Raw genomic sequence first — 27,683 nt, forward strand, 5'->3', positions numbered from 1 at the left:
TCTGTGCTTGTAAACTTTAATTTCCGTACAGTAGAGAAACACACAGGGGGCGGGCAGCTGTGCAGCGAAGCTCAAGACACACCCGGAGGGACACACGGGAGGAGGTGTCCACCAGAGCCCGCTGCTTCCAGCAGGCTCTGTGGGCAAGGCGGGGCCGGCTCAGTCCTGCACTCGGGCGGGCGGCTCTCCCCTGGGCCACCTGGGGCTGAACTTCTCCAGGCAGCAGCTGAGTGTGTGCATCACGCTCTGCTCCCTGCTGCTCCCTGTGCTCCTGGGAGGGTGCACCTCGTGGCCAGTGCAGGGCTCGGCTCAGCAGAGGGTTGTTCACTGGCACCTGCTCCAGGCCAGTCCCTGTTGGACCCTGACCCTGCCAGGGGTCATGGGCACAGCCTGCCCTTTGGGGAGTGGCAGGGCGGGCAGCCCCTGTCATACCATGGGGGGGCACTGCAGCAGAAGGAAACTGGACAACAGGGTGAGGGAGGTGCTCACGAGGGAGGAGCAGACGTGGGAGCTGGGACCTGAAGTGGGTGGTGAGTGGGACAAGGGGGACATTGCAGACAGAGGGATGGACAGGTGCAGAGGCAGGAAGCCGAGGAAGAGGGTAGACTTCAGGAACTGCAGGAGTTTTATAGGTTCCAGAGAACTTGGAAGGTGACCTTCAAGAGCAGGTGCACCAGGGGAGCATGGGACTTCCCATGTGGTGCTGGGATTTGGGATCAAGGCTGAGATCTGGTCCTCCAGCCAGGCCCAGCCTGGGACTCTGCCTCGGGACGCCGGGAGGCTGTGGCGTCCTCCCTGCTGAGGACCACAGGTCCTCCGTCCGGGTCCTGGAGAGGCTTTCTCCCTGTCATCTGCAGGGTCTGACCTGGCGCTTGATGCTGGAGGGTGGCCCCTCACACGACCACCTCGGGCACAATGCTGAACAGGAGGTCATCGTTGCCCCGCTGCACCTCCAGCAGGAGCGGAGACTCTTTCATGATGGCCTCCTGCAGCTCACTCGAGTCCACCAGCGGGCGCCCGTTGACCTTGACGATGATGTCGCCATCTTGGATTCCCCCTCTGCCAAAGGGAGAGACACAGGGGCACTCTTCTCAGGGGCCTGGGCTCAGCCAGGACACGGTGGAGTTCAACGGCAGCAGTTGAACAAAAACCATGTCAGTGAGAAAGAGCAGCAAGCAGACCACGAAGGCCCTTCCCCAGAAGGGAACCAGTGGGTGCGGAATAGCATTCTCCATGTGCCCCACCCCAGGCCATGTGGGCCATCTTTGCCAGGAAGCTCACAGCCACCTGAAGTCAGTGCAGGAGACCAGGCGCAGGCTCCACCCCCCACCAGGGCCTGCCGCCCGCCTCCCAGGCGGCCTCCCCGCCTCTTGGCGGAGCCTACCTCTGAGAAGGCGAATTTGGAACCACCTCCTGCACATAAATCCCACTGCTGACCGACGGGAAGTCGGGGTCGCCAGCCTTGAGTTCCTCCACCAAACTGAAAGGACAGCTCCCTGTGAAGCCTCTTCCGAGCCCTGGAACCAGCTCCTCGGCATGCAGCTGCCCCACCCTCTGCCCAGGCCAGACAAGGAGCCTCCTGGGGGCCACCACACTGCCCCGTCCTGCCACCTGAGCACTCCGTGTCCCCCACGAAAATCTCAATGCAAGGCCCCGTTAGAAATGTAGAGGGCAGAGCTGGAGGGGAGGAGGGAGGGTGCACAGGAGGAAGGAGGCGGAGGGAGGAGGGGACGATAGGTGATGGAAGGAGGAAGGTTAGTGGGGAGCAGAAAGGAAAGATGGACAGACACTCGGCACGTCCATTACAGAAGGCTCAGAGGAGACTGGAGAGATGGTAGGACGGGCAGGGGACAGAGGAACAGGAAGGACACATGAGCAGGCCCACCAGTGTGGTGGTCTCCATTACAGAGAGCCTCCAAATTGCACCACTGGAGTAACCCCCCAAAACAGGGAGAGTGTCCTCTGGGGACCGTGTGGTGGGGAGGGTATCCCAGTTCTTCCCAGAGCGCCTCGATGCCGGCACAGCCTCCGGCTTCAAACCCTCGGACCTGATTGGTGGACCCTGTCTCCCTCCTCTGCCCACTTCTCCATCCAGCCTGGGTATTTCTGGCGCTGATCACGTAGGCCTGCCATTAGGGGCAGAGTAGAGTGGGTGGAACACAGTCCTTGGCCCCAGGGGCTCATGGCCAAGGAGGTGGGGAGGGGTCCCCGAACAGCAGGAGGAAGGCAGAGCTGGGGCTCTGCAAGGAGGGGTGGCCTGTGAGGAGGCAGAAGCGCATCCCCCAAATCCATGCACTCCCAGGACCTCAGGGTGCGACCTTGTTGGCACAGGGTCTTTGCAGATGGGCTCAGTTAAGGATCCTGAGATGAGGTCATCCTGATGCAGGGTGAGTCCTAAGTCCAGGGACTGGGGGTTTTGTAAGAGAAACAGGGGGAGATTGGGACACAGACACACAGAGGAGGCCACATGGACACAGAGGAGGGATTGGCATGAGGTGGCCACAAGCCAAGGACACCCGGAGCCACCAGGAGTGGAAGAAGCGGGAAGTTACTCCCTGAGCCCCTCAGAGGGGCCCCACGGGCACCCTGACAGCAGACTTCGGGTCCCCAGACTGTGAGCTGCCACATTCGGCTGTGCTCAGCCACCCACTTTGTGGTGCCTTGTGTGGCAGCCCCAGGGAGGATCCAGAGCAGCACAGGAGGAGTCCGAGCCTTGGCCAGGCCAGGACCGGGGCAGCCCGAGCAGGGGCACGCAGGGGGCACCCCTCACCTGGGAGTGATGGTCCGCATCCGAATGCCGATGAACCGCTTCTTCCAGCCTGGAAATGAGTAGAGCAGGACTGGGTTACAGCTGCTGAAGAGCCACCACCCTCCCTGAAAGGACCAGCAGGGGACAGGAGGTGCCCCGTGGGACCAGGAAGCAGCAGGAGCCACCCTGCCTGAGGCAGCCGGCCCCATGTGGCCAGGCTCCTGCAGCTGTCCTCTCAAATACTCCCCAGAGCTAGGAGATGCCCAGCTGCAGTCCCCCATACCACTGCCTTCACGTCCACTCCATCTCTGTTCCACCCATCAGCTCCAACACCCGCTGCCCTTGCTGAGCTCCACACCCAACCCCAAGGGCCCTCCCGTGCCCCACACTGCCAGTCCCCAGTGTCCTTACTTGGAACTGAACCTACCTGCCCATACACAGTGACACCTGAAACGCCTGGTGAACACTAGCCAAGCCCACTGAGATGGCCCCACCACCCCACTGCTCCAGCCAGCGATTTAGCAGGCGTCACAGACCCAGAGACTACAGTGACAAGTTGTGGACTATTAAACAAGACGCAATTCATTTCACATTTTCAATTCAGAAAAGCTTTCTGACCACAATGGACTGAACTAGAAATCAATAATAGAAATAAACCCAGAAAGTTCTCAGCTAGTTTCAAAGGAGAAATCAAAAGGGAAATGAGAAAGTACTTTCAATTGCATAAAAGTGAAAATCTAACCCATGAAGCTTTGTGGGAATAAGGCAGCTCTTAGAGGGAACCAGCTTACTTAAGTGTGTGTGTCACAAAAGGGTGGCCTCAAGTCAGGGCCCAGATTCCACCCGAAAAACACGGAACGGAGGCCGACGAGACCTCAAGTGAGCACATGGAAAGAAATAGAGTCTGAATCAATGAAATAGAAACCACGGAGAAGATAGACGAAACCCAAATCTCAGTCTTTGCCACCAAAACCCTGATGGACCTTTAGCAGCATGACTGGGGGAAAGAAGAGACACCATTGTCACCGGGAGAGCTGGAGAGGCCACATGGCACAGACCCAGAGACAGCACCAGGGTGTCACCAACCACCCGAGGCCAATACGCCTGGAAACGCGCTGTCCTCCCCCAGGACGGGAACTGGACGACAGGGGACTGGACCAGGATGTCCACTCTCACCACTTCCCTTGAATATTTTACTAGAAATTCTTCCCGGGTAAGAAAAAGAGAGAAAGGACATTCAGACTGGACATGAAGAGGTCTGACTGTGACATTCGGGCTGTAAGGCCATCTTTGTAAATAATCTAGTAGACTCTACAAAAAGTGACAGTGAGCACCAGTGTCACGGCTGGACCCGACGCTCCCAGCGGCTCCTGGGTTGAAGGCGTGGTCCCCGGCAGCACTGTCCAGGGGCGGGGCTCCTGGGAAGGCGCACTCAGGGCTCTGACCTCAGTGGACTAACCCTCTGGTGCAGTCACCTGAATGGACTCTCAGAGGTGGTGGGAACGGCAGGGGCTGTGTCTGTCCCTGTGCCCTCCTCTCGCTCTGCTCCATGAGGAGGGCAGCTCTGCTTCCCCGTGAGCCCCCTGACCGTGCTCTGCCTCACCTCAGGCCCCGAAATGATGGCGCCAACTGACCACGGACTGACTCCTCCGGAGCCGACGCACAGTAAGCCTCTCCTCCTCTGGCTGATTTTCTCAGGCCCTCGACTCCGTGGCGGGAAGGTGACTGGCCATCAGGGAGGCAGCGGTCTCAGGACCAACACGCCAACAGCGTTTTATTTGTATATTCTTGTTACAGACCATCAGCGACTGACCTGGACACTGCGAACCATGGCCACTGCTGAGAAGGGCCAAAGAGGACCCAATCGACGGGGAGAGACTGGGATGGCAGGTCCGAAGACCCAACAATGAGGACAGCAAGCCAGTTCTCCCCAGCTCATCTCTAGGTCCAATGCAAGCCCGACCCAGACCCCAGCAGGGCACCAGAGTGAAAAGCTAACCCTGAAGGTTTGGGAGTGAGAGACTAGAAGAGCCAAAACAGCTGGAGGAAGAGCAAAGAGCAAGGGTCCGGGGGACAGGGGGCTCCACACCCAACCCGAAGCCTCTCTCTCTACTTTGCACCATATAAAAATTTATTTTGAAATGTGTTTTAGCCCCAAGTCTGAAACCTCAAAAAGCAGGACTTCTGGGGGAGAATCGTGGTCTTGGGCTGCAGAGATCCCTTAGCTACAACACTAGATGCGTGACCTAGTCCCCAAGAAGCTGGATTCATCCAATTGTACCAGTTTCTGCTCTTTAAAGACACTGTTAAGAGAAGGAAAAGGCCAGTCAGGCCAGCAGAGAGCCCCTGCAGCTCACGTGTCAGGCCCCTGTGCCGACCAGAGGGAACCTGCAGCCCCTCCAGGAGCACAAGCAACCTGGAGATTTTTTTTTTTTTTAAACGGGCAAAATATTTAAACAGACGCTTCACCCAAGATGGACGACTTTACAAGCCACGTGGTGGCTGGTGTCTGCAGGCTCTGGTTTTCAACTGGCTCACGGCACAGGGTCTGGGGTCAGCAGGGAGACAGTAAGGGCTCTGGTGGCCAGAGGCCAGGTGTGGGTAGTCCTGCAGGTAGGCCCCGAGGACTTGCTGGTGGAAGGGGCGAGGGCTGGAGGCTGGAGGGATAGGGCTGCCCTTCACTGAGGGGCAGCTGGGGGCTGGTGGGCAGGAGTCTCCTCCTACAGCTGGGGAGAAGTCCGTGGGGAGGTGAGTCTGTGGACTCAAGTCTAAGCCCAGGAGGCTGGACGGGGACGGGCCAAGCCCGAGTCTGAACACCTGGGCCACCCTAGCGGCTCCCTCCTGGCCACTGGCTGCAGGTCAGCGTGGTTCACAGCGCGAGGCCATGCGGAAAGAGGTAAGGTGCAGCCTCCCGCACACACGTGGGGACAGGGCCTGGTCCCTTGCAGGTGTAGGGTGCCTTCCCAGCAGAAGCCCAGCTTGGGATCACCTGGGAGGCCAGGGACAGTCACTGGGTAGGAGGACCCCTTGCTGCCCCTCCAGCAGGGCCAGCAGCCCAGGCACGGAGGCAGCTCTCTAGGGACACGGGGCCAGGGGCAGGGGTGTGCTCGTGACCCCAGGTTCCCGCAGCCTTTGCTGAGTGTTGTGACCAAGGGTGTCAGCCACTGGCCGGAGGAGCTGGGCGCCTGGCTGCGCTCCTTCCTCAGCCCATGGCTCTGCCGCCCCAGGGTGCCCTTCAGAGGGAGCCCAGAGCACCGGGAGGCCGCCGAATGGCAAGGAGATGGAGCCTGAAGGGGCCCCTGACCTGGGCACAGGAGCTTTAGAAGCAGCATGCGGTAAAGCCGCTGAGCGGGAGGGAATGTCACGGCCACAACCCAAAACACGTAGGGCGCACTCCACAGGAGGGCTCCGTGCACAGAGGCTGCTCCCCGGCTCCCTCCTGCCCGGCTCCCTCCTGTGGGGCTCTGCCCCAGCCCCTCCTGCTCCCACCCACATCCCACCTTTCTAGAAACCCTGCTGGCTCCACCTTCAAGCAGACCCCCCCGCCATCAGGTCTCCTGACTGCTGCCCCCCGGGCAGGGCACTGAGAGCGCCTGCTGTTCCGTGGCTCGCCTGGCCCCCCAGCCAGGGGAGCCCCTGCCGTTACCCCCACTCTCTCCTGGCCCCAGCTCCTGGGCACAGCCCTCAGCCCAGGGGCCCACCACTGCCAGGGTCTCCTCTCCAGCCCCCACGCTGGCCCACCCCAGGATGTCACACGTCCTGCTCATGGCCAGACAGGGCCTCCCCCATCTCTTGAGCAGGTGCCCCTCTGCCAGATGCCACCTCCCAGGGGTCTCCTGCTCCCTGTCCTCTGCAGCCTCCCACCTGCCTTCCTCCTGGTCTCTGAGACACCAGGTCACCTGTTGGCCCTTGGGGCATGCTCTTTGAGGGCTTGGCCCAGCCTGCAGGAGGGCCAGGCAGGGAGAGGCAGCTGACACCTGCCCTGGCTGCCCCCGCCTTGTGTGTGACCAAGCCAGAGTTCAGCTGGACCTTGTCCAGAGCTCAGGAGAGGCTGGCCTGGGCTCAGCTGCCCCCTCTCCCTGGAGAAGGAATGAGAGGCACAAGACCCCCTGCCCAGCCCTGGCCTCGGCTCTGCCCTGCCCTGCCCTCCTGCTCCAGCCCTGCTTCTGTGGGTGGGGGCTGCGTCTCCCACTCCCCGGTCTGCTTGGGAAGGACCTCCCCAAGTTCTGCCTGTCCCCCGCCCACTCCTGACCCTGCAGCTTTCCTGAGCTCTCACAGCCAAGGAGGCCCTGCCCCCCACAGTGCAGTGGTCACGTGACCTGAAACCCCCAGGGCATCTGCAACCTTGGACAAGAACAAGAGTGCACTTAGCATCCTGATTTAATAAAAAGATTGATCATTTTAAAGAACTTTAACTGGGTTTGGATCATTTCATACTTTTATTTAGAAAAAGAAAAAAAAACAAACTCTAACTTTGGAAGAATTTTAAAACAACAGATTCGCTTCTCAGCTAAGATATCTGAGGGGTCTTTGTGGGAGGGGGTGGTCTGCACTGTCCTTGGGTGAGGGATGAAGGTTTCTCAGGGGCCAGGTGAGGTCAGTGCTGACCAGGACAGTCCCCGTGACACAGAGAAGCAAAGCCAGGTGCTGGCGGGTCCTTTTCCAAGAAAGGAGAGAAAGAGGCCAGAAGAGAGAGACCACCACCCCACTCCAGCAAGACAGGCAGCCCACACCTCACCCACAGGCACAGCTACTGACCCCCGGGGTGGCCCAGTCCAGGGGACCCAGAGAGCTAGGACAGCTAAACTGGAAAGGCTCAGAGAAGGAAGACCCAGCTACCAAGGTACCAAGGTGCAGCCTGGTCTAGCTCTGAGGCTCCTGGCAGCCAAGAAGAAGAGGCCTGGGCTTAGATGGTGCCCACTGCCCAAGAGGAGGAGGCTGGGCTTCGTGGGAAAGAGCCCTGCCCAGCCCCAGACTGTCTTCACCTAAGGGCACTTAGGAACGAACGCAGGGTCCGGTGGCCATTCTTCCTTTGACCAGTCCTCAGGCTGTGCTGGGGTCCTTGTGCTTGGCGGGCAGGATGGTGGAGGAGGGGTGAGCAGAGAGGGCCCTGCTCAGTGGAGTGCTGGTGAGGGGTGGGGGAGACAGGGAGCAAGGTGAGGGTGAGGGTGCCGGGTGCCCAGGCCTGGGTGTCGGCCAGGAGGTGAGCGCAAGATGGAGAAGCTCAACTGGGCCACCAGGAAAGGGCCCAGGTCAGGAGTGTGCCTCCCCTGGAAGGTGGCACCACCACCAACCAAAGGTGACTGGGGTGATCTCACTGGGACAGCCACCTTGTGCCGTGGCAAGACCTTTCCCAGAGGGGTGCTCATGGCCACGTAGGAGTGGACAGGGTGGAGTGGGCAGCCCTGTTGGGACGGGGATGAGGAGAAGGAAGTTGGCCAGAGATGACTTCCAAGGACAAGGGTCATGTGCTCCCCTGGAACAGAGGGCACCCCACCAAGAGGTCTCCATGGCCCACAGATGGAAGAAATAGTTAGCAACGGGTGGAGGTATGGGTGAGGAAGGGAGGGGAGGAGGGACAGGTGAATGGGAAAATGGATGGGCACATGGACATGAGGATGGATAGACTAGGTAGTGGGTGGATGGTGAGTGAGTGGGGTGGGTGGATGAGTGGATGGATGGAAGCGCGGAAGGAAGGGAGAGATAGATGGATGGATAGATGAATAGAATCATAGCAGGTAAACGGCTGGAAGAAGGAAGGAAGGAAGGATGGGTTGGGGGGCAGGTGGGTGGGCAGGTGGATGGATGAGTGAGCTGGTGGGTGGAGGGGTGAATGTATGGATGGATGGGTGGCGGAGCAGGTGGGTGGGCAGGTGGATGAATGGATGGGTGGATGGGTGAATGGATGGATGGGTGGGTGGGCAGGTGGATGGATGAGTGAGCTGGTGGGTGGATGGGTAAATGGATGGGTGGGTGGGCTGATGACAAATAGGTGGGTGGAAAGGTGGGAGGATAAATGGACAGATGCATGGACAGGTCCACGGGAGAGTGGGTAGGTGAGTGGGCAGGTGGACTGGTGGATGGGTGGGTAATAGGAAGAAACCATCAAACTGTAAAAACGAATGAACAGCCCAGTCAAGAGGAACCAGAAGGTCTAAGCTGATGAAGAGAACTGAGGCCAGAGCTCCGGAGCCACCGGACGTATCTGGACGGCAGCAAGTGAGGAGGGGCAGGGAGGCCCCCGAGAGGCCACAGAGGAGCTGTCCTGGCGTCCCCTGGCTCTGGGAGGGTGAAGGGACTTGGTCTAGTGGTGAGCACTGCTCACAGCGCACCTGCTCCCACGCTGGCCCCAGAGCCGGGAGGCAGGGCCTGGCCCTGGGGGTGCCCCCGCCCCCCCCCAGGAGGCCGTACCTTTGATGTGCTTGTCCTGGAACTCTGACAGGAAGCGCGTGATGCGGTCCGAGGGGATGGCAAAGGAGATGCCAGCTGCCACCTTGAGCGTGTTGATGCCAATGACCTCACCATCCTGGCAGGGCCGTCAAAGCAGGGTGGTCACACGAGGGAGCCCAGGCAAACTGCTGCCCACGAGGCACGGTGCCCACAGCCTCCTCTCCAGGGGGGCCTCGATGCCCCCACCGGGACAGTCCTGGAGTAGCCCCAACTGGCCTGAGGGGTGGCTCCTGGGTCGTCCCCCTTCTGCTATCTCCAGAGAGACCTTCTCCGTCCCGGGAGCTCGAAGCCGAGGCCTGCCCCCTGCCCCACCCTCTGCCCTGGGCGGCAGTGCCCCTGGACCCAGGATGTCGAGAGAGAGGGAGGGCTGTGCCAGGGCGCTGTCTTCGTGTCCAGGAAGCAGGGGGCAGGGAGTGGGGCCAGGGCAGCCCCACCGCGTCCCTCTGTCCCTGAGCCCCCCCCCCCCGCCTCTTCCCCAGCCACCAGGACCTCACTCTTGAGAAGGACCTCACTCCCCTCAGCCTGGGCAGCACCCTGGCCTGCGCCCTGGCCAGGGGTGGGATGTACCTTGAATATAAACCCGAGGGCGGGAGGCCCAGGGTGACGATGGCCCAGACTGCCTCCTGCCCAACGCACTCAGGGCGCTGCTCTCGGGCAGTTCACTCTGGGGGCTGCCACGGCCCTTGAGGGCATGGGGCAGCGTGGCCTCAGGGCTCAGTCCCCTCCTGGGCCTCCGGCCCAGCCGTGCTCCTGTGGTTAGGTGTGCGGGTTCTGGGCCTCACTGTGGGTCCTGTCCCTGCCTTGAGGCTGTGCCCCCCTGTGAGCAAAGCCCTGGAAACCGGAGACGCTGGACCTAGGAGACACTCACCAGGTTCACCAGGGGTCCCCCGGAGTTCCCGTACTGCGGGGGAGGAAACAGGTGTTAGCTCTGCCTGAGCCCCAAGCGCCCCCTGCCCGGCCCTGGCTCAGGCGGTGGAGACACAACAGCGCTCCCCCCGCAGCCTGGGCTCAGCCCTGCCTCACCCACAGGAGAGCTGAGGCCACGGAGGCCACCCACAGCCCCTCTGAGGCCTACTCTGTCCACCAGCGCTCTCCGCACAGGCCCCCTGCTTTGGTGTCTGCACCACTGGCGGGCGGGGGCACCCAGCGGGCATGCAGTGCAGGGCACCTTCTCCGTCTGCTGACCTGGCCCGGGGTCCCTATAGAGACTAACGGTTCCAGCCCTGGGAGTCGCGCAGGCACAGCGGGCGTGTGCCACACTGTCTGGGCAGAGCCCTGAGAATGTAGGGGGAGGCACCACAGGGAGGCAGAGGGCCCAGCTGGGCACAGCCGGGCATGACCCAGCCTGGCAGAATGCAACGCTGCCTGGGGGACAAGGCATCTGGGTCATGGCCAGGCCTCCCCATTGCTGAAGGACCATTAGGGTCTGAACCCCCAGGGTGGCCGGTAGGCCTGGGCACAAGGCCCGGGTCAGCACTGCTTCTGGCAGCAGTCAGGAGCTGGAACCTGCTCCGGGGACAGGAGCAAGCCAGGTCTTGGGTGTGAACAGGGTGTGCCAGGGCCTGGCGGCCTCCCCTGCTCTGGGACTCACGTTGATGATGGCGTCTGTCTGGACGTAGTCCATGTCTGAGTCCCGGAGGCCCAGCTCCCTGCCGTCCCGCTGGGCAGTGCTGACGATGCCCGTCGTCACAGTGTTCTGTAGGGCGAAGGGACTGCCAATGGCCACCACAAACTCGCCAGGCCGCAGGTCTGCCGAGTGACCCAGCAGCAACACAGGGAGCTTTTTCTGGGGGGACGGGGAGAAGAGAGGGAGGCTCAGGTGGTCCCAGGGAAGCCGGGGACAGCTGTACAGGGAGGGCCCCATGAGGCCGAGCCAGGCCCCCGCATGGACCAGGGCCAGGACAGCGCCAGACCCAAGCTGGAGCCACGGAACAGAGACTCAGTGGGGCTGGCCACGTGGCCCACCACAGGGAGGCACAGAGGGCCCAGCTGGGCACAGCCTCTGAGCTCCTGAGCCTCCAGGCTTAATGGCCACAGGACCCTCTGGAAATCTGGAGGTGCCTGGGGTGGACAGCTCTGCAGGTGCCAGAGCCAGCTGAGGACCCCTCGACACCCCATCTCCTGACAGACGCACAGGGCACCCGAGTCCCGGGGTGAACTGACGTGGCCACCCACGCCAGCCCCAGTGCCCCTCTTAGCTTCACGTGGGGCTCAGAGCCTCTGTCTGACCCGTGACTGGGCTGGGAGCCGGCGGAGGGGCCAAGTCCAACTTGCTCTGCACTCAGGAGCTGCAGGGAGGCTCCGAGGGGTGCCCTCGAGTGCCCATGAGCAAGTGCCAAGGTGCACACACAGGGCAGGTGACTGGCAAGAGCCAGGCAGCCCTTCAGTGGCGTCCACGTCAATTCCAGGGTCTGGTCTGCCCGAGTAGCCTGAGACGTCACCGCTGGGGAGGCTGGGGAGGGCCACCTGGGACTGCCTGCCCACGGCCAGACCACATGGGCCTAGCTCTGGAGGGAGCAGGACGGCTTCTCACCTCTGGCCCTCTCCTCCTGGCCTCTGTCCTCCCCTTGCCCTTCTAGCCCTGTTGGGGGCCTCCATGTCGAGTGAGACACCTTCCTGGGGGGCAGTTTTCATAACAGCTGTCCGTGGAGAAGAGGGGGCATCCACAGAAGGAAGCCACGCGGAGAGACCCTGGTGGGCACGGGCACCGACCCCTGTGCTCTGGTACTGGCCATGAAGCTTCCATCCATGGCATGTAGGGACTCAGGAGGAGGAGCCAGGCCACCCACCCGAAGGCAGGGACCCAGAGAGCAGACCTCTGAGAGGCCAGAGGGCCAGGGTGGCTTGTGTGCAGGGAGGCCTGAGACCGGAGCTGGCCAGCTGGGAGGCAGAGCCTCCGCTGGGTTGGCGCCACGAGGCTGCCAGGCTCAAGGGGGCTTCCCCTGGGGACATGGCAGGAAGTGCTGGCCAGGGGTTCAGTGCTGGGTTTCACTGGCTCGGGCAGCACCTATGGGCACAGGTGTCCACCAGAGCATCTGCTCTGCCCACCTGGCGTCCACGCTGGCTGGTCCCTCAGGACAGTGCCATGAAACCAGGCGGAGAGACCCAGTGGGCACTGTCTGGCTCTCCCCTCCCCGCCTGGGCCTGGGGGCAGGGCCAGCTGTGGTCCTCAGGCCACGCCCCCTCTGCCTGCGCTCACTGCTGGGCACAGTGACCTCACCCTGGCCTGGCCGACGGCCCCTCTGGACATCAGCAAGTCGCCCAAGGGTGACAGAGACCACGGGCCCCAGCCCACAGCATGGCCACCAGGCGCGTCACAGGATGGGCCGGCTTCTGTCCTTGAGCCTGCTCCTGCCAGGACTCAGGCTCCCTGACTTTAAAGGGAGGTGATGCCCCAGACTCAGCAGCTGGGGGTGAGCAGGCTCAGGCGCAGGAACTGTCTGCACCGCTGCTCCAGCCTGCCTTGGCAGGGCCACAGGAGGTCTTGCCAGAGCCCTGTCACTACAAGTGCTGTCCACCTGTGTCCAGGGGAGGGGTCAGACCCCAACTCAGCACCAGGGAAGCCCCACGTGCAGGTGCCCACCAGAGGCTTAGTGACTGCGTGACAGTCGCGGAGGCGGCCATGGGAATCCCAAGGCGTCCTAACAACCACACTGGGCACCACGAACAAGCCCAGGGGAGGCCCAGCGTCTCAGCTCAGCAGGCTGACTCTGCCACACTTGGCCACGGTCCTGGGAGTTACCTGCCCTCCCCCAGCCTCAGTTTCCCCGTCTGAGATTCCAGGCAGGGACAACCTGAGTAAGCACGGCTTGTGCCCAGCACCAGAAACAGAGTCCCTGTGCCGGGGCAGCTGTGCTGGGCAGCCAGAGGCAGGGGCAGATGCTGTGGAGGGCAGGGTGGGTGTCTCCAAGGCTCTGGCCTCATTGGCCACAGGGACAGCTGCATCTGCAGGAGCAGGCCCCAGGTGCACCCATGGAGCCCCGTCCTGGGGAGTGACGGGGACCTGGTCCCGCTGCTCGCCACACACTCCCTGGCCAGTCACGCAGTCTTGCTCGGTCCTGCACCTGGGGCCGGGAAGGGCAGGGCTCCAAAGACCCAGGCTCCAGCTCTGACTTGGCCAGTGACCCTGGGAGGATTGCTGGTGGCCCTCAGGACTCAGTTCCCCAGCTGTCCTGGGGACGTTGGGCCGGGCATCCAGAGGCCTGGGGTCAGGAAGAGGCTGCCTCACGGTGCCCCTGCCGTCCCTGAGCTCACCTTGGGGTGGATCTTGATGGTGGCGATGTCAGACTTCTTGTCGATGTCCTTGATGGTGGCCTCGTAGGAGTCTCCGTTCTGCAGCTGCACCTTGAGCTGCTGCCGGCCTGAGGCCGAGTTGCTGCTGGACACCACGTGGGCGTTGGTGACGATCAGACCCGCCTCCGACATGATGAAGCCCGAACCGCTGGACAGGGGCACGTTGCGGCCAAACAGAGGGTGTCTGCAGAGCGCAGGCACAGGGGCTGCTCAGGCAGGCCTCCTCGGCCGGGGCAGGGGCAGGCAGCCGGGAGCGGAGCCCACGTGGGTGAGAGAGCACGGGCCTGGAGTCCCCGGGCTGCGCAGACGGTGGCTGTGTCACCTACAGGCCATGCCCTGGCCATGAAGCTGGGCCCGCCTCACAGCCATAAAGAAGGGACAGTCACCCCCAGCCTGCAATTTGCTGCCATGAGCACCATGCCCCTGGAGGCCTGCGAGGCCCACAGAGGCACTGTCTGCCCACACAGGGCCCTGGAGCCAGACAGACTGGACCCTGATGGCCAGGCCCGCTGATTAGCCGCAGCCCTCAGGCAGGTGTCTAAGCCTCGGGCCTCAGTCGCCCCATCTGGAAACAGCTGTCTGCGTCGGGGCCACACCCACCCAGAAGTGGGGGAGGGGCAGCAGAGGCAGCTGGGGGCAGGTGGGGCGTCCCGGGTCCCAGCACAGGGCTGGTGCAGGGCAGTGCACAGTCCCTGGGGCTGCTAAGTGGACGGGGGCAGGGGGACCAGGCCCTTGGGGTCTGGACCAGTCAGGAGAGGAAACACCAGGAGGAAGGCCTGGCACATCTCAGGGGCACAAGGGCTTCTGCAAGGTGCAGAAACTGCCCCTCAGACAACAGCAAGGCCACCGGGCGGCTCCAAGGTGGGCCAGGCCCGCACACTCGTGGCTGGGGTAGGCATGGGCACAAGCGTTAGTCCAGCACCTCATGCAAACAGGGTCTTTGCTGCTGTCATGAAGTTAAGATGAGGTCACGCTAGAGCAGGGCGGCCCCAAACATAGGAACCATCAGATGCAGGGACACAGGGGCACGGGCCAGTGGGTGGACTGGACAACACAGCACAGCCCAGGATGCCAAGGGCTGCTGCCCACCAGCAAGGAGAGAGGCCTGGAGCAGGCTCTCCCGAGGCCCAAGAGGGATGAGACGGACACAGCCTGATGTTGGGCTTCTGGCCTCCAGAGCGGTGACCAGCCCTTCTGTGGCCAGGCCACGTGGTCTTGATCCTTCTATCGGAAGCCAGGAAAACAACGCAGCTCTTGCCCAGGGAAGCCCAGCCCTGCCCGGGTCAGGCCCACGGCGACGGGCAGAGTGCGAGTTTGTGTCCAGCAGCTCAACCACCCTGCGCTCTGAGCCTGGCACTGTCCACTCCCGGCTGTGACAGCCCTGTCCTGCCCAGCTGCGTCACCTCCAGAAGCCCTGCACAGCCTCCGTGCCCAGCACGTGGGGTTTGCAGACAGGGCCCGAGGGGGTCCTGTGGTCTCTTCCCCGTGCCCACACCTGGGCCAGGGGTCACCATCCACTCAGATCACTGCCTCCAAGGCCAAGGAGGGACTGGCACTGCCACCCGCCCAGGCCACCTGCAGTCAGTGATCAGTGGCGTGGGGCTGGTGCCCCCGGCTCTGCAGAGAGCTGGTGTGGCTGTCCAGACACAGAGGGACAGCGAAGTGCCACTTAGTGCACCTGGTTGTAATTTCCTCAATGACTTGTCTCAGGGCCCCCAGGGAAGGGCAGCCGGGGGTCAGCCTCTGCACAGAGACCAGTTCCACCCTGGGGTCAGGAGCCCGGGTCAGCCGCAACGGGGCCTCCAGCTTCGAGGCAATCTCAGGCCTGGGCTTCGGCCTCCTGGAATGGGGACAGCAGAGGCCCCTCCTGGGGCTCATGGGGAGATGCCTTGGGGCCCCGTGGGCCTGGGACTGTCCACCAACGCAGGGCACTCTGCAGGCCGCTGGTCGCGTGGGCCACGGTCACATGTGCACTGAGTCCCGTGAGTGCCCATCTCCCTCCTGTAGGAGGTGGACACCCCCAGGGCTGCGCTGAGAAACTTGGGCCAAGCCTGGGCGCCGCGGGGAGCCTGAGAAGACCTGGCTCTGCCCCAGGACAGCCAGGGACAGCGGGTGTGGAGCCCGGCACCTGCACTCACTCCAGGCCAAACAGACGGCTCCAGAGGCCCCTCTCCTCCCATCCCTATGAGGACGAGGACGACGGGCTCCGCCAGACTCCTGGCCTCACCCAGGCCTCAGCCAGGGCCTCACCCAGGGCCCAGAGTTAAGCAGCGAGCGCTCTGAGCTCGAGAGACGTCGTGTGGGACCGCCTCCTCTTCCCCAGGGCTGCACTGGACGCAGTGGCCAGCGTGCTCTGAGGGCAGGGCTGGGGACCAGCTCTGAAGGCCCTGTAATGCTGGGGCGGGGAGGCTGGGGCGGGAGGCTCTGGCAGGGCCCCAGGGGACACCTGTGCTCCCTGACCCTCCCTCCTGCACCCCACCCTTCCCTCCCACTCATTCCTGCCCCTGCCACACTGGCCGGCCACCTTGGTTGGGGCCAGGCTGTCCTAGGCAAAGCCACTCTGCCAACCCCCTTGGGGACCCTGCTCGTAGCCTTGGTGTGGCCTCCGGGGCCCCAGGCAGCCCACCACCCTGATGCCCTGCTGCTTCACCCTGGCCACTGAATCCAGTCGAGTTTGGGCCCCAGCAGGCAGAAGGGACCCAGGGGACATCAGGAAGCCCCCCGGGTGCAGCAGGGCCCCACGCACCTCAGGAAGAGCTCGATGTGGACCACGGCTGGCGCGATCTTCTCCACCACGTCGGCGATGAAGTTGAACTTGTACCGCGGGCTGGTCAGCGGGTGGAGACCTGCACTGACAGAGGCAGCCCGTGGTCAGGAGCCCTGCGGCTCCCAGCAGCCCTGAGTGTCCCGGGGAGGAGGAGGCCCACCTGAGACCCCCTGTCGGGGCCAGCCTCTGCATGTGCAGAGCCTGGGGTACCTCACTGTATGATGTCCAGACACTTGGGACAGGTAAAGAAAGCTTCTGCAAGCTGAGCACCCTCAGATCGCCTCCCTGGACATTGCTGAGCTAGCCAGGAGGCCCAGAGAGGCTAAGACACTTGCCCGGGGTGACACAGCATTGATACTGGGGCCAGCCCTGGGCTCAGTACCCTGTGCCCTTCCTCTCTGATATGACAGCTGTGTGCTTGCAGGAAATGACCATTGCACCTCCTCGTGGGCTCTGCAGGTCCTCTAGCCTGGGAGCTGGTGAGGTACAGTGGGTGGGGAAGCTGCCCCCCAGCCCCAGTTTGGCCTTGCTGGAAGACGGTGACCGATTCCTGAGTGAACAGGGCCACACCTTCATCTCCCTTGGCCACAGCCCTGTCCTGCTGGCTGGGCAGCTGGTGAACTTCCCTGACCCTTCACCAGCTCGGGTCTCTGCTGCCCTTCACCATGGGCTGCTGCCCGCCAGGCCCACGCTGCAGGCAGGTGGGGCAGGGCACAGGCCACGGCTCTGGTCTCCTGCACTGGCCTTGCTGACAGCCCCAGGTCCTGGCCCCTGTGCTTCTAGGCAGGGCCCCTGCTCTGGCCTGGTCCTGGCTTGGCTGGGCAGGCCACTCCCAGCTCTGTGGCTTCAGGGCTTCCTTACACACCTGGCCTGAAGGTGCCCCTGGGCCTGCAGGGACAGGTGGGAGGGTGACTCGCAGACTGTGACCCTCCCTGCCAGGGGCCACCACCCCATGGCCATCCAGCCACCTCAGCTAAGGCCCAGCCCAGAAAGCACGGTGTGTAGCTGAGACCCAGGTCTCTGGAGGTGGGGACCACAGACAGAGGACACCTGGCCCACCTGGCCAGCCCGAACAGAAGGCCACCTGTCAGGGGTGGCCAGGGGAGACGCCAACCCCCCGGGCTCTCACAGATCAAGCTGGTCGGCGCGGTGGCCCTGGGCCCTGGACTGTCCTCCTGGGAGCTGCTCTGCATGGTCCCTGGTTCCCAGACCCCTTCACCCCTGCCTGGGTTGGGGCTGCCCAGGCACAGTACCCAGGGGACCCCTGGCCCTCCACACAGTGGGTGGCCAGGCCCACAGCTCCTCCTTATGCCCCCGGCTCTGGGCAGGGCAGGGACAGCGAGGAATCTGCTCTCCCGCAAGATGCCCACAGCAAGGAGGCCCTGACCGGGCTCTTGGGCACTGCGAGGGGTGCCCAAGCATCTGGCAGGGAGGGCCCCCTGTGGCCCCCGGCGTCTGGGCCTGTGCGTAGCAGGCTGTCTCGGGGACAGGCCCTCGTCACCCCGACACTGAGGCCGATGTCACCGCTCCCCAGGGCGTCCTGTCACCTCGCCCTGCAGCACCACCCCCACTTCTCCTGCCTCCCCAGGGACCCCCAGCCTTCTCCTGGTCGAGGCTCCCCCCAGGCCCCTGGCCACAGCCCCGGCCCCGGGGCTCCCTCCGCCCACCTGGCTCCACTTCCCCAAGCACCTGAGGACCAGGGCAGACCCGCCAGGGGAGGACCCGCCAGGGGAGGGCCCGCCAAAGACAGCGCAGTGTGACGGGAAGCTCAAGGGCGAGGCCCGGGAGGGTGGGCACAGCACACGCACCATCTGTGCCTGTGCCTGAAGACAGCCCTGGACGTGGGCTCTGGCAGCTGGGACGGCCCGTGAGACAGCACAGGGTGGGGCCGTCTGTCCACCTCGCAGGGGCGATCAGACGCTCAGGACCAGCGGCCTCCCCGCTGACTTTATCCTGGACGGCGGAGGAGCTGACCCGGGTCACAAGCCTCTGCAGGCCGCCCCGGCCCCTGGCTGACCCTGCAGGATCCCCACAGGAGCAGGGTGGGAGAGCGGGGCAGGGCCCGCTGGCTCTGCTCCGACTCAGCAGAGGCCTGGACGGCGTGGACAGTGGCCCTGCTCCTCCGTGCCTGGGGACCAGCACCTCTGCACCAGGCCACGGACGCAGGCCGACGGGGCTTCACCCAGCACGTTGCCCCCCAGCCCAGCCGTCCGCAGTGGGCCAGGGAGGGGCAGGGCGGACACAGAGCCCGTTTCCCGCTCGCCCCTTCTGCGCCCGGCGTGGACTCTCCAGAGAAGCCCTCGTCCACCTGGCCCCCCACATGAGCCCCTGGGGACAGAGACGGGTCTGGGTCACCTCACACCCCAGCAGTGACCAGCACAGGGCAAGGCAGCCCCCAAAATGCGCAGAAAGAGGGAAGGAGGACGGGGTGCTCTGCCTGGGGCTCCTCCAGGACAGGGAGACCACCCACCACACCAGGGAGGCCCAGCCGTGCCCCGGGAGCGCAGCCGGCCCACGTCATGGCCCAGGGCGGAGGCTGGGAGGCTGGGAGCACTGCGGCGCTGGCCAGCCCGAGACCCCGGCCGCCAGGCTGGCCCTTTAAGCCAGCCCCACACAGATGAGTCAGGATGAGTCAGTGGGAGGGAGGCAGCGCTGGGAAGAGGCTCTGTTTATTTGGGGTTTTGACAACCCCACCCCCACGCCCGCCTAGAGCCCGGGCCTCGCTGGTTCAGCTGCTGCTGCTTTTATTTTCAAAAATAAACTGAACTGGAATCTAGGGAAGGCCTGGAGGTTTGGTCGGGAGGAACTGGACAGAGTGAAGCCCAAGCCAGGTGTCTGTCTGGGCCTCTGGAGAGGAAGGGGCACAGCCAGGACCACAGGAGACTGGGAAAAGAGCCGCCAGGGACAGAAGCCCCGTCTCAGGGCTCCACCTCGACTATTCCTTCCTGGCAGGCTTCCAGGAGCACTGAGGGACAGTGGCAGCACCTGAACTGAAGATTTTGTGCTGGTTCAGGGCAATCAAAACTGCCAGAAACAGACGGGGAAACTAAGGCCCCGAGTGGGAAAGTGAACGAGCAAGACGCCCTACAGGACCACTTTGCCCTGCTGCACAGGTTCTGCACTGCACAATTCTGGAGCCATTAACAAAGATCATGTGGCCTGCTTCCCTGGGAGCTGTGCAGTGCAGAGCTGTGTGCATTAGCCCTCTAGCTCCTAAGGGACACGCCAGGACACAGACCCTGTGTCTGGCTGCCGAGGGGTGAGTCCCAGGGTTGCTGCTCCCCATGGCAAGACCCCAGAGTCTCCCGAGCCCCTCACACTCTATTCCTCATCTGTGAAGGGGATAACGGGCACCCTCCTTTCCTGGGTCGCTGGACATCCGCTAGCAGGCCCAACACCCGCCAGGGGGTTCCTTAGGTAGAGGGCGTGTGCTAGCACCTGGGAGGTTCCTGGTGAGGCGCGGCCCAGGGCCCGGGGAGCTAAGGCGGGAAGGCGGCAGGTTCAAGGTCGGCCTCCAACTCTGCAAGACCCAGAGTCAAACCAAACAGGAAAGGGCAGCCTGGGGGCGGGGAGGGAGCAGAGGAGGCGTCTGTGTGGGCACCCTGCGGTCCCTCCAGGGAGTTCCACTGACCCCTTTAGCCCCCAGGGTGGAGGCACTGGAGCCCAGAGGGTCATGACTGGACCCACCGGAGGCCGGAGGGCTTCCTGTAAGGGGAGGGCCCGGGGTGCTTGGCCTGAGTGGCCTGGGCCGTCCAGCACCCCGACTGGGCATGGAGGGGCCTGGCTCCATCTTGACACAGTGCAGGTCAGTGGGTAGGGCCCCATCCTCTGCAGGGGCAGCTCAGCATGGAAGTCCGCAGTCAGGAGTCGGGACGGCCCAAGCCAAGGCAGGCCAGGGTTGGACTCTCCTGGAGGCTGGACGCCATCTCATGAGCCAGGGACCACAGAGTGGAGGGTCAGGAGTTGAGGGGCCGGGCTGTGTGCCTTGGGTGGGTCCCCTGACTTCTCTGGTGGTTCCTTGTCTGTGAGATGGACTAGCGATTCCCGCCTCGAATCAGCAAGATCACCCGCCCCAGGAGCCTGCCTGGCGCCCGGGCCCCGCCGGGGCCGTCACAGTGGCTGTAGGAGATGCAGCCCTGGCCCTGGGTCTGGGCTGCAGCCCTCCCTGCCCTGTGTCCCCCGCTCTGGGGGAGCAGGCTGGACCCGAGGTTCTGGGGGTGGGGCAGGCGGGACAGAAGCACAGAGCCCCAGGGGGCTTCGAGGGGCTTCAAAGTCAGCCCCAGGGAGGGGGGCGGTGGCCCCCAGGGCGCTGGGACGCTGGCTGCTCCAGAGCACTCCCTCCCTCCCTGCTCACGGCTCTGGGCCAGCCCAGGGTGCAGGCCAGGCCTCAGAGACAGCTTTGGTGCTGGGCCCGAGGGCACAGTGGACACAGGCCTGTGAGGCTGAGCCCTGAGGAGGCACTGCTGGCCAGGTCTGGGGACGAAGGCTAGGTCACTCCTGGTGCAGGACACTGAACAGGCCTGGAGCTTACCACCCACAGACAGGGGCAGCTGGAGGGTGGACACCTGGTCCCTCAGTGCCCTGTGGAGAAGTTGCCACCGTGCACAGGCTGGGTGGGCGCTGGGCAGAGCGGGCAGAGCCTGGCACGGGCACGTCCTCTGGCTTCCTGCTGCACCAAGGACGAGGGTTAAGGTCTGATTCTGCTTCTCGCAGGAGGTCACTTCCTGGGGTGCTGGGGGCCAGCACCAGACGGCCAGGCGGGGGCCGAGGCTCGGGCAGATCTGCCCCTCCACAGAGGGGCGGCTCAGTGGGCTCCCGGGCCTTCCCCGAAACGGGCCGTGACGCCGGGCGCCCGTGTCCCCAGCACTCTGAGGTGGAGACGGGAGGACCACAAGTTTGAGGCCAGCCTCGGCCACTCAGTGAGTCCGGCCTCACGGAGGGCTGGGCTGCAGCCCGTGGGGGAGACCGGGGGTGCCCAGGACCAACACAGACAAACGAATGCACGCTCCCCACAAAGACGCCCCAGAGGTGCGTTTAGGGCTTCTCAAGCCGGTGCACAGTCCCTGCGTCACCCCGTCCCTCCCAAGCCCCAGTGGCCGGCTCCTCCAGTGGGAGCCTGCAGGAGGTCTTCCGCCTGGCAGAGGGACCAGCCATCTCCCGCTGCAGCTGGCATAGACCTCGGGCCCCGAAGCCAACACAGGCCTGACCTCACTGCCCACAGGGGCCCAGCAGCAGGCCACCAGCACCTTGCTCAGGTCCCTTAGAGTGGACTTGAAGGACGGCACCTGGGCAGGTGAGGGGGCTCCTGGGCAGGTGAGGGGGCTCCTGGTCTTGCAGTGAGCTCTCCCCACCCGCTGGCCGCCCTGCCCTCCAGGACACTACCATTGACACCCACGGCCACTGCACCGGGTCACCCGCCCTCCACAGGCTCCAGACGTGTGTCCCCTGGGCTCTTCCACCGCCACTCCAGGCCCCACCACCCGCCACCCTCCTGTCACCCCAGGGCCTCTGGAGCCCCCTCCCCCAGTTGTCACCCCTGCAGGGGGCCCATCCACTGTCCTGGCCACGCTGGCCACCGTGAATGGGCTGTCAGCCTCGTGGCCATTCTGTCTGCAAGGACCCAGCCTCCTGGGGCCTACCTGCCTCCCGGGCCTCCCTCGGGCCCCCTGTGCTGGCCTCTCCATGGCTGTTTCCATGCTGCCTCCTCCAGGAAGCACTCCCTGATCTCTCCCTCTCCCCGACCCCATCTGGCACATCACCAATTGTCACTAACAGCACAGGACTAGAGACTTCACAGGGGCAGGGTGATGGTGGGCAAAGAGCCGAGGCCAGATCACACAGGGCCTGCAAGCCGCCTCCGGGGTCTGTTTGGTGGGTGGAGCCATGGTCTGGTAGAGGGCGGGGGAAGACCCAGGGCAGGAACTCCTGACGCCCCCGACCCCAGGCTGGTGCAGGAGCAGCAGGGGCAGGGGGTTCCCGGGCCCCGTGCTCCTCCCTGGCTGGCTCCTGGCACCCGGACGCTGTGGCAGAGGCTCTCGGCTCTCCGTGGCCTGTGCAGCTCTGAGCCAGCCAGGCCCTGAGGCGGGGGCACCAGCTGCGGCAGCTCCTCTGCGGCCCCAGGAGGGAGGCGCACAGGAAGCAGGGGCTTCACCTCCTGAAGGGTCCCGCATGCGGGACTCCAAGGTCTGCAGCCCCGAAGCCGCAAAGAGGATCCAACTCCAAAGCCACCGGACGGGACGCGCTCCCACAGACACCCCCGGAGACGCTCGGCCCTCTGGGGCAGAGTGCCGCTGGCCCTGACACCGCGCCAAGCCACGGGACTCTGAGTCTGAACTCAGGGTGACCCAGCAGGTGTGTGTGGTCTGAGGAGGTGAGGAGGGGCCTCCCGCAGAGCCCTGGTCACACGTCACTCCGCTGACAGGTGTCCCCAGTATGGGAAAAACACCTTAGCAGGGAGAGGGAGGGTGCTCCCAGAGCAGGTGAGCCTCCGCACGGCGCTGTGGGGTGGACATCTCCTGGGGACCCTCTCGTTTCACGTCACCTACTGCAGGTGGCAGGGACCAGAGCTGGCCCTGCACTGTGAGGCTCAGAGTCCGCAGAGGAAGCAGAGGGTCAGTGCAGTCCCAACGCAGGTGATTCTGTGGCGCTAAGGGCGTGGTGGCAAGAGGGTGGCCCAGGGCCACGGACACCAGGCCACAGCAGGAAGAGGGACCAGCCACCTGCTGTCAGGGAGGGGAGCTTGGCACTGGGTACAGCAGGTACAAAGGTCCTGTGGCCCTGCAGAGGAAAGCCCAGGGCCCAGAGCACAGTCCTCATGCTAGGCAGACCCAGGCCAGGCCCAGCCCCTTCCTGGCCGCCACATCCCCCTTCCCAGCCTCCGTGGCACATCCGGGTGTCTGGCCCCAGCACCCTCCATACGGAAGGGCCTCTGTACGTGCAGCTCTGCTGAATCCTGAGGTCCGTGCCCTGGGAGACAGCAGCCGGCCACACACAGTCCCCCCGGAACAGTGGCCCTGGGGTGGGACCACAGCCCTGACAGCCACCAAAGCTGGGTGACACGCTGGTGTCAGTTTCAAGGTCCCAAGCAGCCCTGCCCCTCTGGCCCCAGCTCCCTGGGCTCCCTGGGCTCCCTGGACGGTGGGCTCTGGGGCAGCATGTGCTCCTGGGCCCCAGGCCCTCCTGTCCCTTCCAGGGAGCTGCCACTCATGCGCTGCTCAGCTCAGGAGCCCCCTCGGGGAGCCCTCCCGAACCCCCAGATGGAACAATGCCAGCAGCAGGAGGGCACAGGACAGAACACCTCCGTCCAGCAGTCGCGCGGAGCTGTGGGAGGCGCTGCCCACGGGGGCACAGCTGGCGCACGCCGGGCTCAGGACGCCGTCTCTGTGGGTTCCTCTGCAGGAGTGGTGACAGTCCACCCACAGGTGAGGACTGCAGGGTGAATAAGGGAGGTGACTCGGGGGAGAGGCGCTGGGGACCAGCGGTCAGCCCAGACCCCACATCCATAGCCTCCTGCCTCCCCGAGCAGCCTGCCCGGGTCCCCGATGGTCTGTGCCATGTCCTTGTCACCAGCCCGGGGCCAGGCAGCAGTAGGAGTGTTCCCAGCAGCAGGCACGTCTCTCCTCCTGCCCTCCCTGGCCCTGAGCCTCATCCTGATGGCGACTGCCCAGGCGCAGGCTGGAGGTGGCCCCGCCACACACGAGCTGCAGTGGGCAGACGTCGGGTCCCCGGGACCTCTGCCCCTCAGAGCGAGGTTCTGGAAGGACCAGTGCCAAGCCCCTGGGTGGGTGGCCCGCGAGGCGCAGGGGACCTTCCCAGGTGCACGTCCATCGCTGAGCTATGGCAGTGCTGCGCCCTATGCTCCGCGCCCCGGGCAGTCTACACACAGCCTGGCCATCACCTCTCCTGCCGGTGTGAAGAGTCTGCTCCAAGCCCAGGCCTGAACCCCACGGCCAGCGCGAGGCACGCGAGGGGCCTTGAGCGCCCAGGTCACGAGGGCCCCGCACCATGGTCTCCAGGCCCCGAGGGAAGAGGCACTGCACTCAACCCACTCCCCACTGGGCCAGCCGGCCCCCTGCCTGGGCCGCGTGGACCCAGGCTCTCCTGCCCTGCAGGGATCACGGCCCCCCCAGAACCCAGCCTGCCCATGCTCCGTGTTGGACTTCCAGCCCCCAGAAGCGTGAGAGGTTCTGTCCCCTGTAGGTAACCCAGCCTCGGGGACCTCACTGAACCACCACAAAACAGACCAGGCCCAACCTCACCCTGAGTGTTCCCCCACAGCATGTCCCAAGTCCCACCTGCTGCCCAAACCGTCTGCCCAGACCTGCAGCTGCAGGAGGAGGCCGGCCTGCATGAGGGCCCCTGTCAGCACCCCTGTGGGAGGACCCACCAGCACCCTGTGGGAGGACCCACCAGCACTCCTGTGGGAGGACCCACCAGCACCCCTGTGGGAGGACCCACCAGCACCCCTGTGGGAGGACCCACCTGCGCCCTGTGGGAGGACCCACCAGCACTCCTGTGGGAGGACCCACCAGCACCCCTGTGGGAGGACCCACCTGCGCCCTGTGGGGGGACCCACCTGCACCCCTGTGGGGGGACCCACCAGTATCCCTGTGGGGGCCCCTGTCAGCACCCCTGTGGGAGGACCCACCAGCACCCCTGTGGGAGGACCCACCAGCACCCCTGCGGGGGGACCCACCAGCACCCCTGCGGGAGGACCCACCTGCACCCCTGCGGGGGGACCCACCTGCACCCCTGCGGGGGGACCCACCAGCACCCCTGCGGGAGGACCCACCAGCACCCCTGTGGGGGGACCCACCTGCACCCCTGTGGGAGGACCCACCAGCACCCCTGTGGGAGGACCCACCAGCACCCCTGTGGGGGGACCCACCAGCACCCCTGTGGGAGGACCACCAGCACCCCTGTGGGGGGACCCACCAGCACCCCTGCGGGAGGACCCACCTGCACCCCTGCGGGGGGACCCACCAGCACCCCTGCGGGGGGACCCACCAGCACCCCTGTGGGGGGACCCACCTGCACCCCTGTGGGGGGACCCACCAGCACCCCTGTGGGAGGACCCACCAGCACCCCTGTGGGAGGACCACCAGCACCCCTGTGGGAGGACCCACCAGCACCCCTGTGGGGGGACCCACCTGCACCCCTGTGGGAGGACCCACCTGCACCCCTGTGGGGGGACCCACCAGCACCCCTGTGGGGGGACCCACCAGCACCCCTGTGGGAGGACCCACCAGCACCCCTGTGGGAGGACCCACCAGCACCCCTGTGGGGGGACCCACCTGCACCCCTGTGGGAGGACCCAGCAGCACCCCTGTGGGAGGGCCCATCACATCCCTGTGGGAGGACCCAGCAGCATCCCTGTGGGGGGACCCACCAGCACCCTGTGGGGGCCCCTGTCAGCACCCCTGTGGAGGGCCCACCAGCACCCCGTGGGAGGCCTGGGGTTACCCCAATGCAGCTCTCCTCAGGTTCTGCTCGACGCTGACGGACCCAAGCCTGGGGTGTTGTTTCCCAACCCCCCCGACCTACAGCACCCTAATTTCTAGAGTGCTGGACACAACTTGGGGAGCTCTGGCCTACAGGATGAAGACTCAGAACAGTGGCATGAGCCTAAGGGCCACTTGCCTCCTGCCCAGTCTCCAGTGTCACCCGCTAGTCCGCGGCTCCGTGCTATCTGCACCTTCCCGTGGGGCTCACGGTGCTGGCTCGGCAGAGCCCAGAGTGTCCCAAAGGTCTCTCCTGCCAGAGTGCCTCCCCAACGTGACCGCGAAGATCTGGCCCACAGGGCCCTCTGCAGGCTCCCTGAGCTCCGGGGGCCCCAGGCCATGCCCCAGCTGCACCCAGTGTCTGCCTGGCTGGCTGCGGGGCCCAGGGTCCCGCCCATTGCCACCTGCCCAGGCTCTGGCACGGGGCTTCAGCAAGCACCCCCCAAGCACGATCCCAGCCTGACGGCAGGGCTTTCTAGCTCTTCCTCATGCCCACAGCCATCTGGGGGGAAAGAAGCACTAGAGCCACTTGCAAGTCAGAAGGGGCTGTCTTGAGGACTCAGGGGACACCCCAGGTCCCCAGACAGCCAGCTAGAGAAATGCCTGGAGCCACCAACAGAAAGAAAGAAGTGCTGGTGTCACCCTCCAGGACACAGCCACCAGAGACTGAGGACCAGGAAGGCTGCGACAGCCAGCTCTCTGACAGCCAGACAGGAGGAGCAGGGGAGGTCAGTGTGCCAGGCCAAAACCTGGAGGAGCCCAACCCAGGGGCTGGGGACCAGGGGGTCTGGAGCACCCGGTTTCACTTTGGTGCATTGTGTGTGGCCTTGAGCACGCTGTGGCATCCTGGGCCTCAGCGTCTCCTCCTTTCTTCTGGAAGGCCAGGGGCTAGCTGACCGCTTCTAAAGGGCAGCCCCTCATGCGCAGGGAGTGGGGTCCTGCGGCTGGGCGGTCCTCTGCGCCTCGGTCCCGGCCGTCCACCCCATCCACCCGTCCACCCCATCCACCCGTCCACCCGCAGGCTTACCCGATGGGCAGGCGCCCTTCTGCAGCTGGCGCACCGGCGTCCCCGAGAGTTGCAGCGCGCGGCGGCTGGCCGCCAGCAGTGCGCACACGTTGGCGTAGGTGTGCCCGTCGGTGCCACACACGGCGTGCGACCCTCTGCAGCGGCACACGCTGCGCAAGCACTCCAGGCCCTCCCCGCACGGCGCGTCCAGGGGCCGCCCGCAGGGCTCGCCCTCGCTGGCCGCGCACACCAGGCAGCAGTTGCAGAGGTCGGGCACGTAGCCGCCTGGGCAGCGCGGGCTCGGGCAGCGCGACACGTCGCAGCGCGCGGGACACGGCGCCGCGGGGGGCTCCCGGGCCAGCGCCAGCGTGGCCAGCGAGGCCAGGAGCAGCGCGCGCGTCTGCATGGCGGGTCTGTGGCGACGGCGGGGACACCGAGGGCGGCGGCTCAGGCGGGCGCGTGCCCGGGGCGCTGGGCCGCTCCCTCGCGAGTCTGCCGGCCGCGGGCGCCTCCGCACTTAAGGCGGCCGCCCGACCCGCCCTCGCTGGACGGCCGCCCGCGCCCGCCGGCCCCGCCCCGCGACAGGCCCCGCCGGCCTGGGACTCTGCCTGCCTGTTCCGGAAACTCCTAGTGACAAACCCATGCGTGAGGACCTGGGGAGGGAACCCGCTGGGAGCACTCCAGGCCCAACCGCAGGCTACCCCCCAAAAGGGGCGAACAGGTCAAGATGTTCCCCGCCCCTCCCGGCCCTCCTTGGCCAGCACCACCAGGTCTGGGCAGACTGCTCTCCTGGCTCCCGCCGCCCCTGGGGACAAACACTGGGTCAGAGCTGCCGAAGCTTCCCCAGGTGTCCTGGACCGTGGTTTCCCTCCAGGCTTCCTGGTCTGTGTGTCAGTCTGCTCATTGGGAGGGGTGCCC

The 27,683-nt window shown here is 64.9% G+C and overlaps 1 protein-coding gene across 2 annotated transcripts; it reads right to left on the reverse strand.

The window, feature by feature from the left end:
- Htra3 (HtrA serine peptidase 3) lies at positions 1–27,284 on the reverse strand. 2 transcript variants are annotated; one of them, XM_078020939.1, is made up of 9 exons: positions 26,787–27,282; positions 16,239–16,338; positions 13,454–13,676; positions 10,791–10,985; positions 10,068–10,100; positions 9,161–9,275; positions 2,771–2,819; positions 1,385–1,480; positions 1–1,059 (listed from the first exon to the last, which is right to left on the reverse strand). In XM_078020939.1, exons 1-9 carry the CDS (start codon positions 27,169–27,171, stop codon positions 894–896), a joined length of 1,362 nt encoding a protein of 453 aa, XP_077877065.1. In that variant the 5' UTR covers positions 27,172–27,282; the 3' UTR covers positions 1–893. The 2 variants fall into 2 exon arrangements, with proteins under 2 accessions (XP_077877065.1, XP_077877066.1); XM_078020940.1 differs by lacking the exons at positions 1–1,059; positions 1,385–1,480; positions 2,771–2,819 and adding an exon at positions 7,166–7,874 and having other exon boundaries at positions 26,787–27,284.
- Between the last annotated feature and the right edge of the window lie 399 nt (positions 27,285–27,683).

The sequence above is a fragment of the Ictidomys tridecemlineatus genome, chromosome 9 (genome assembly GCF_052094955.1).
Source record: "Ictidomys tridecemlineatus isolate mIctTri1 chromosome 9, mIctTri1.hap1, whole genome shotgun sequence".
Classification (NCBI taxonomy): Eukaryota; Metazoa; Chordata; class Mammalia; order Rodentia; family Sciuridae; genus Ictidomys; species Ictidomys tridecemlineatus.

Excerpts from the sequence above, each read along its gene's own strand:
- Htra3 (XM_078020939.1), bottom strand. The coding sequence starts at position 27,171 with ATGCAGACGCGCGCGCTGCTCCTGGCCTCGCTGGCCACGCTGGCGCTG. Across the intron at positions 13,677-16,238 it reads CACATCGAGCTCTTCCTGAG|ACACCCTCTGTTTGGCCGCA; the intron begins GTGCGTGGGGCC and ends TGCGCTCTGCAG. Across the intron at positions 2,820-9,160 it reads CCAGGACAAGCACATCAAAG|GCTGGAAGAAGCGGTTCATC; the intron begins GTACGGCCTCCT and ends ACTCATTTCCAG.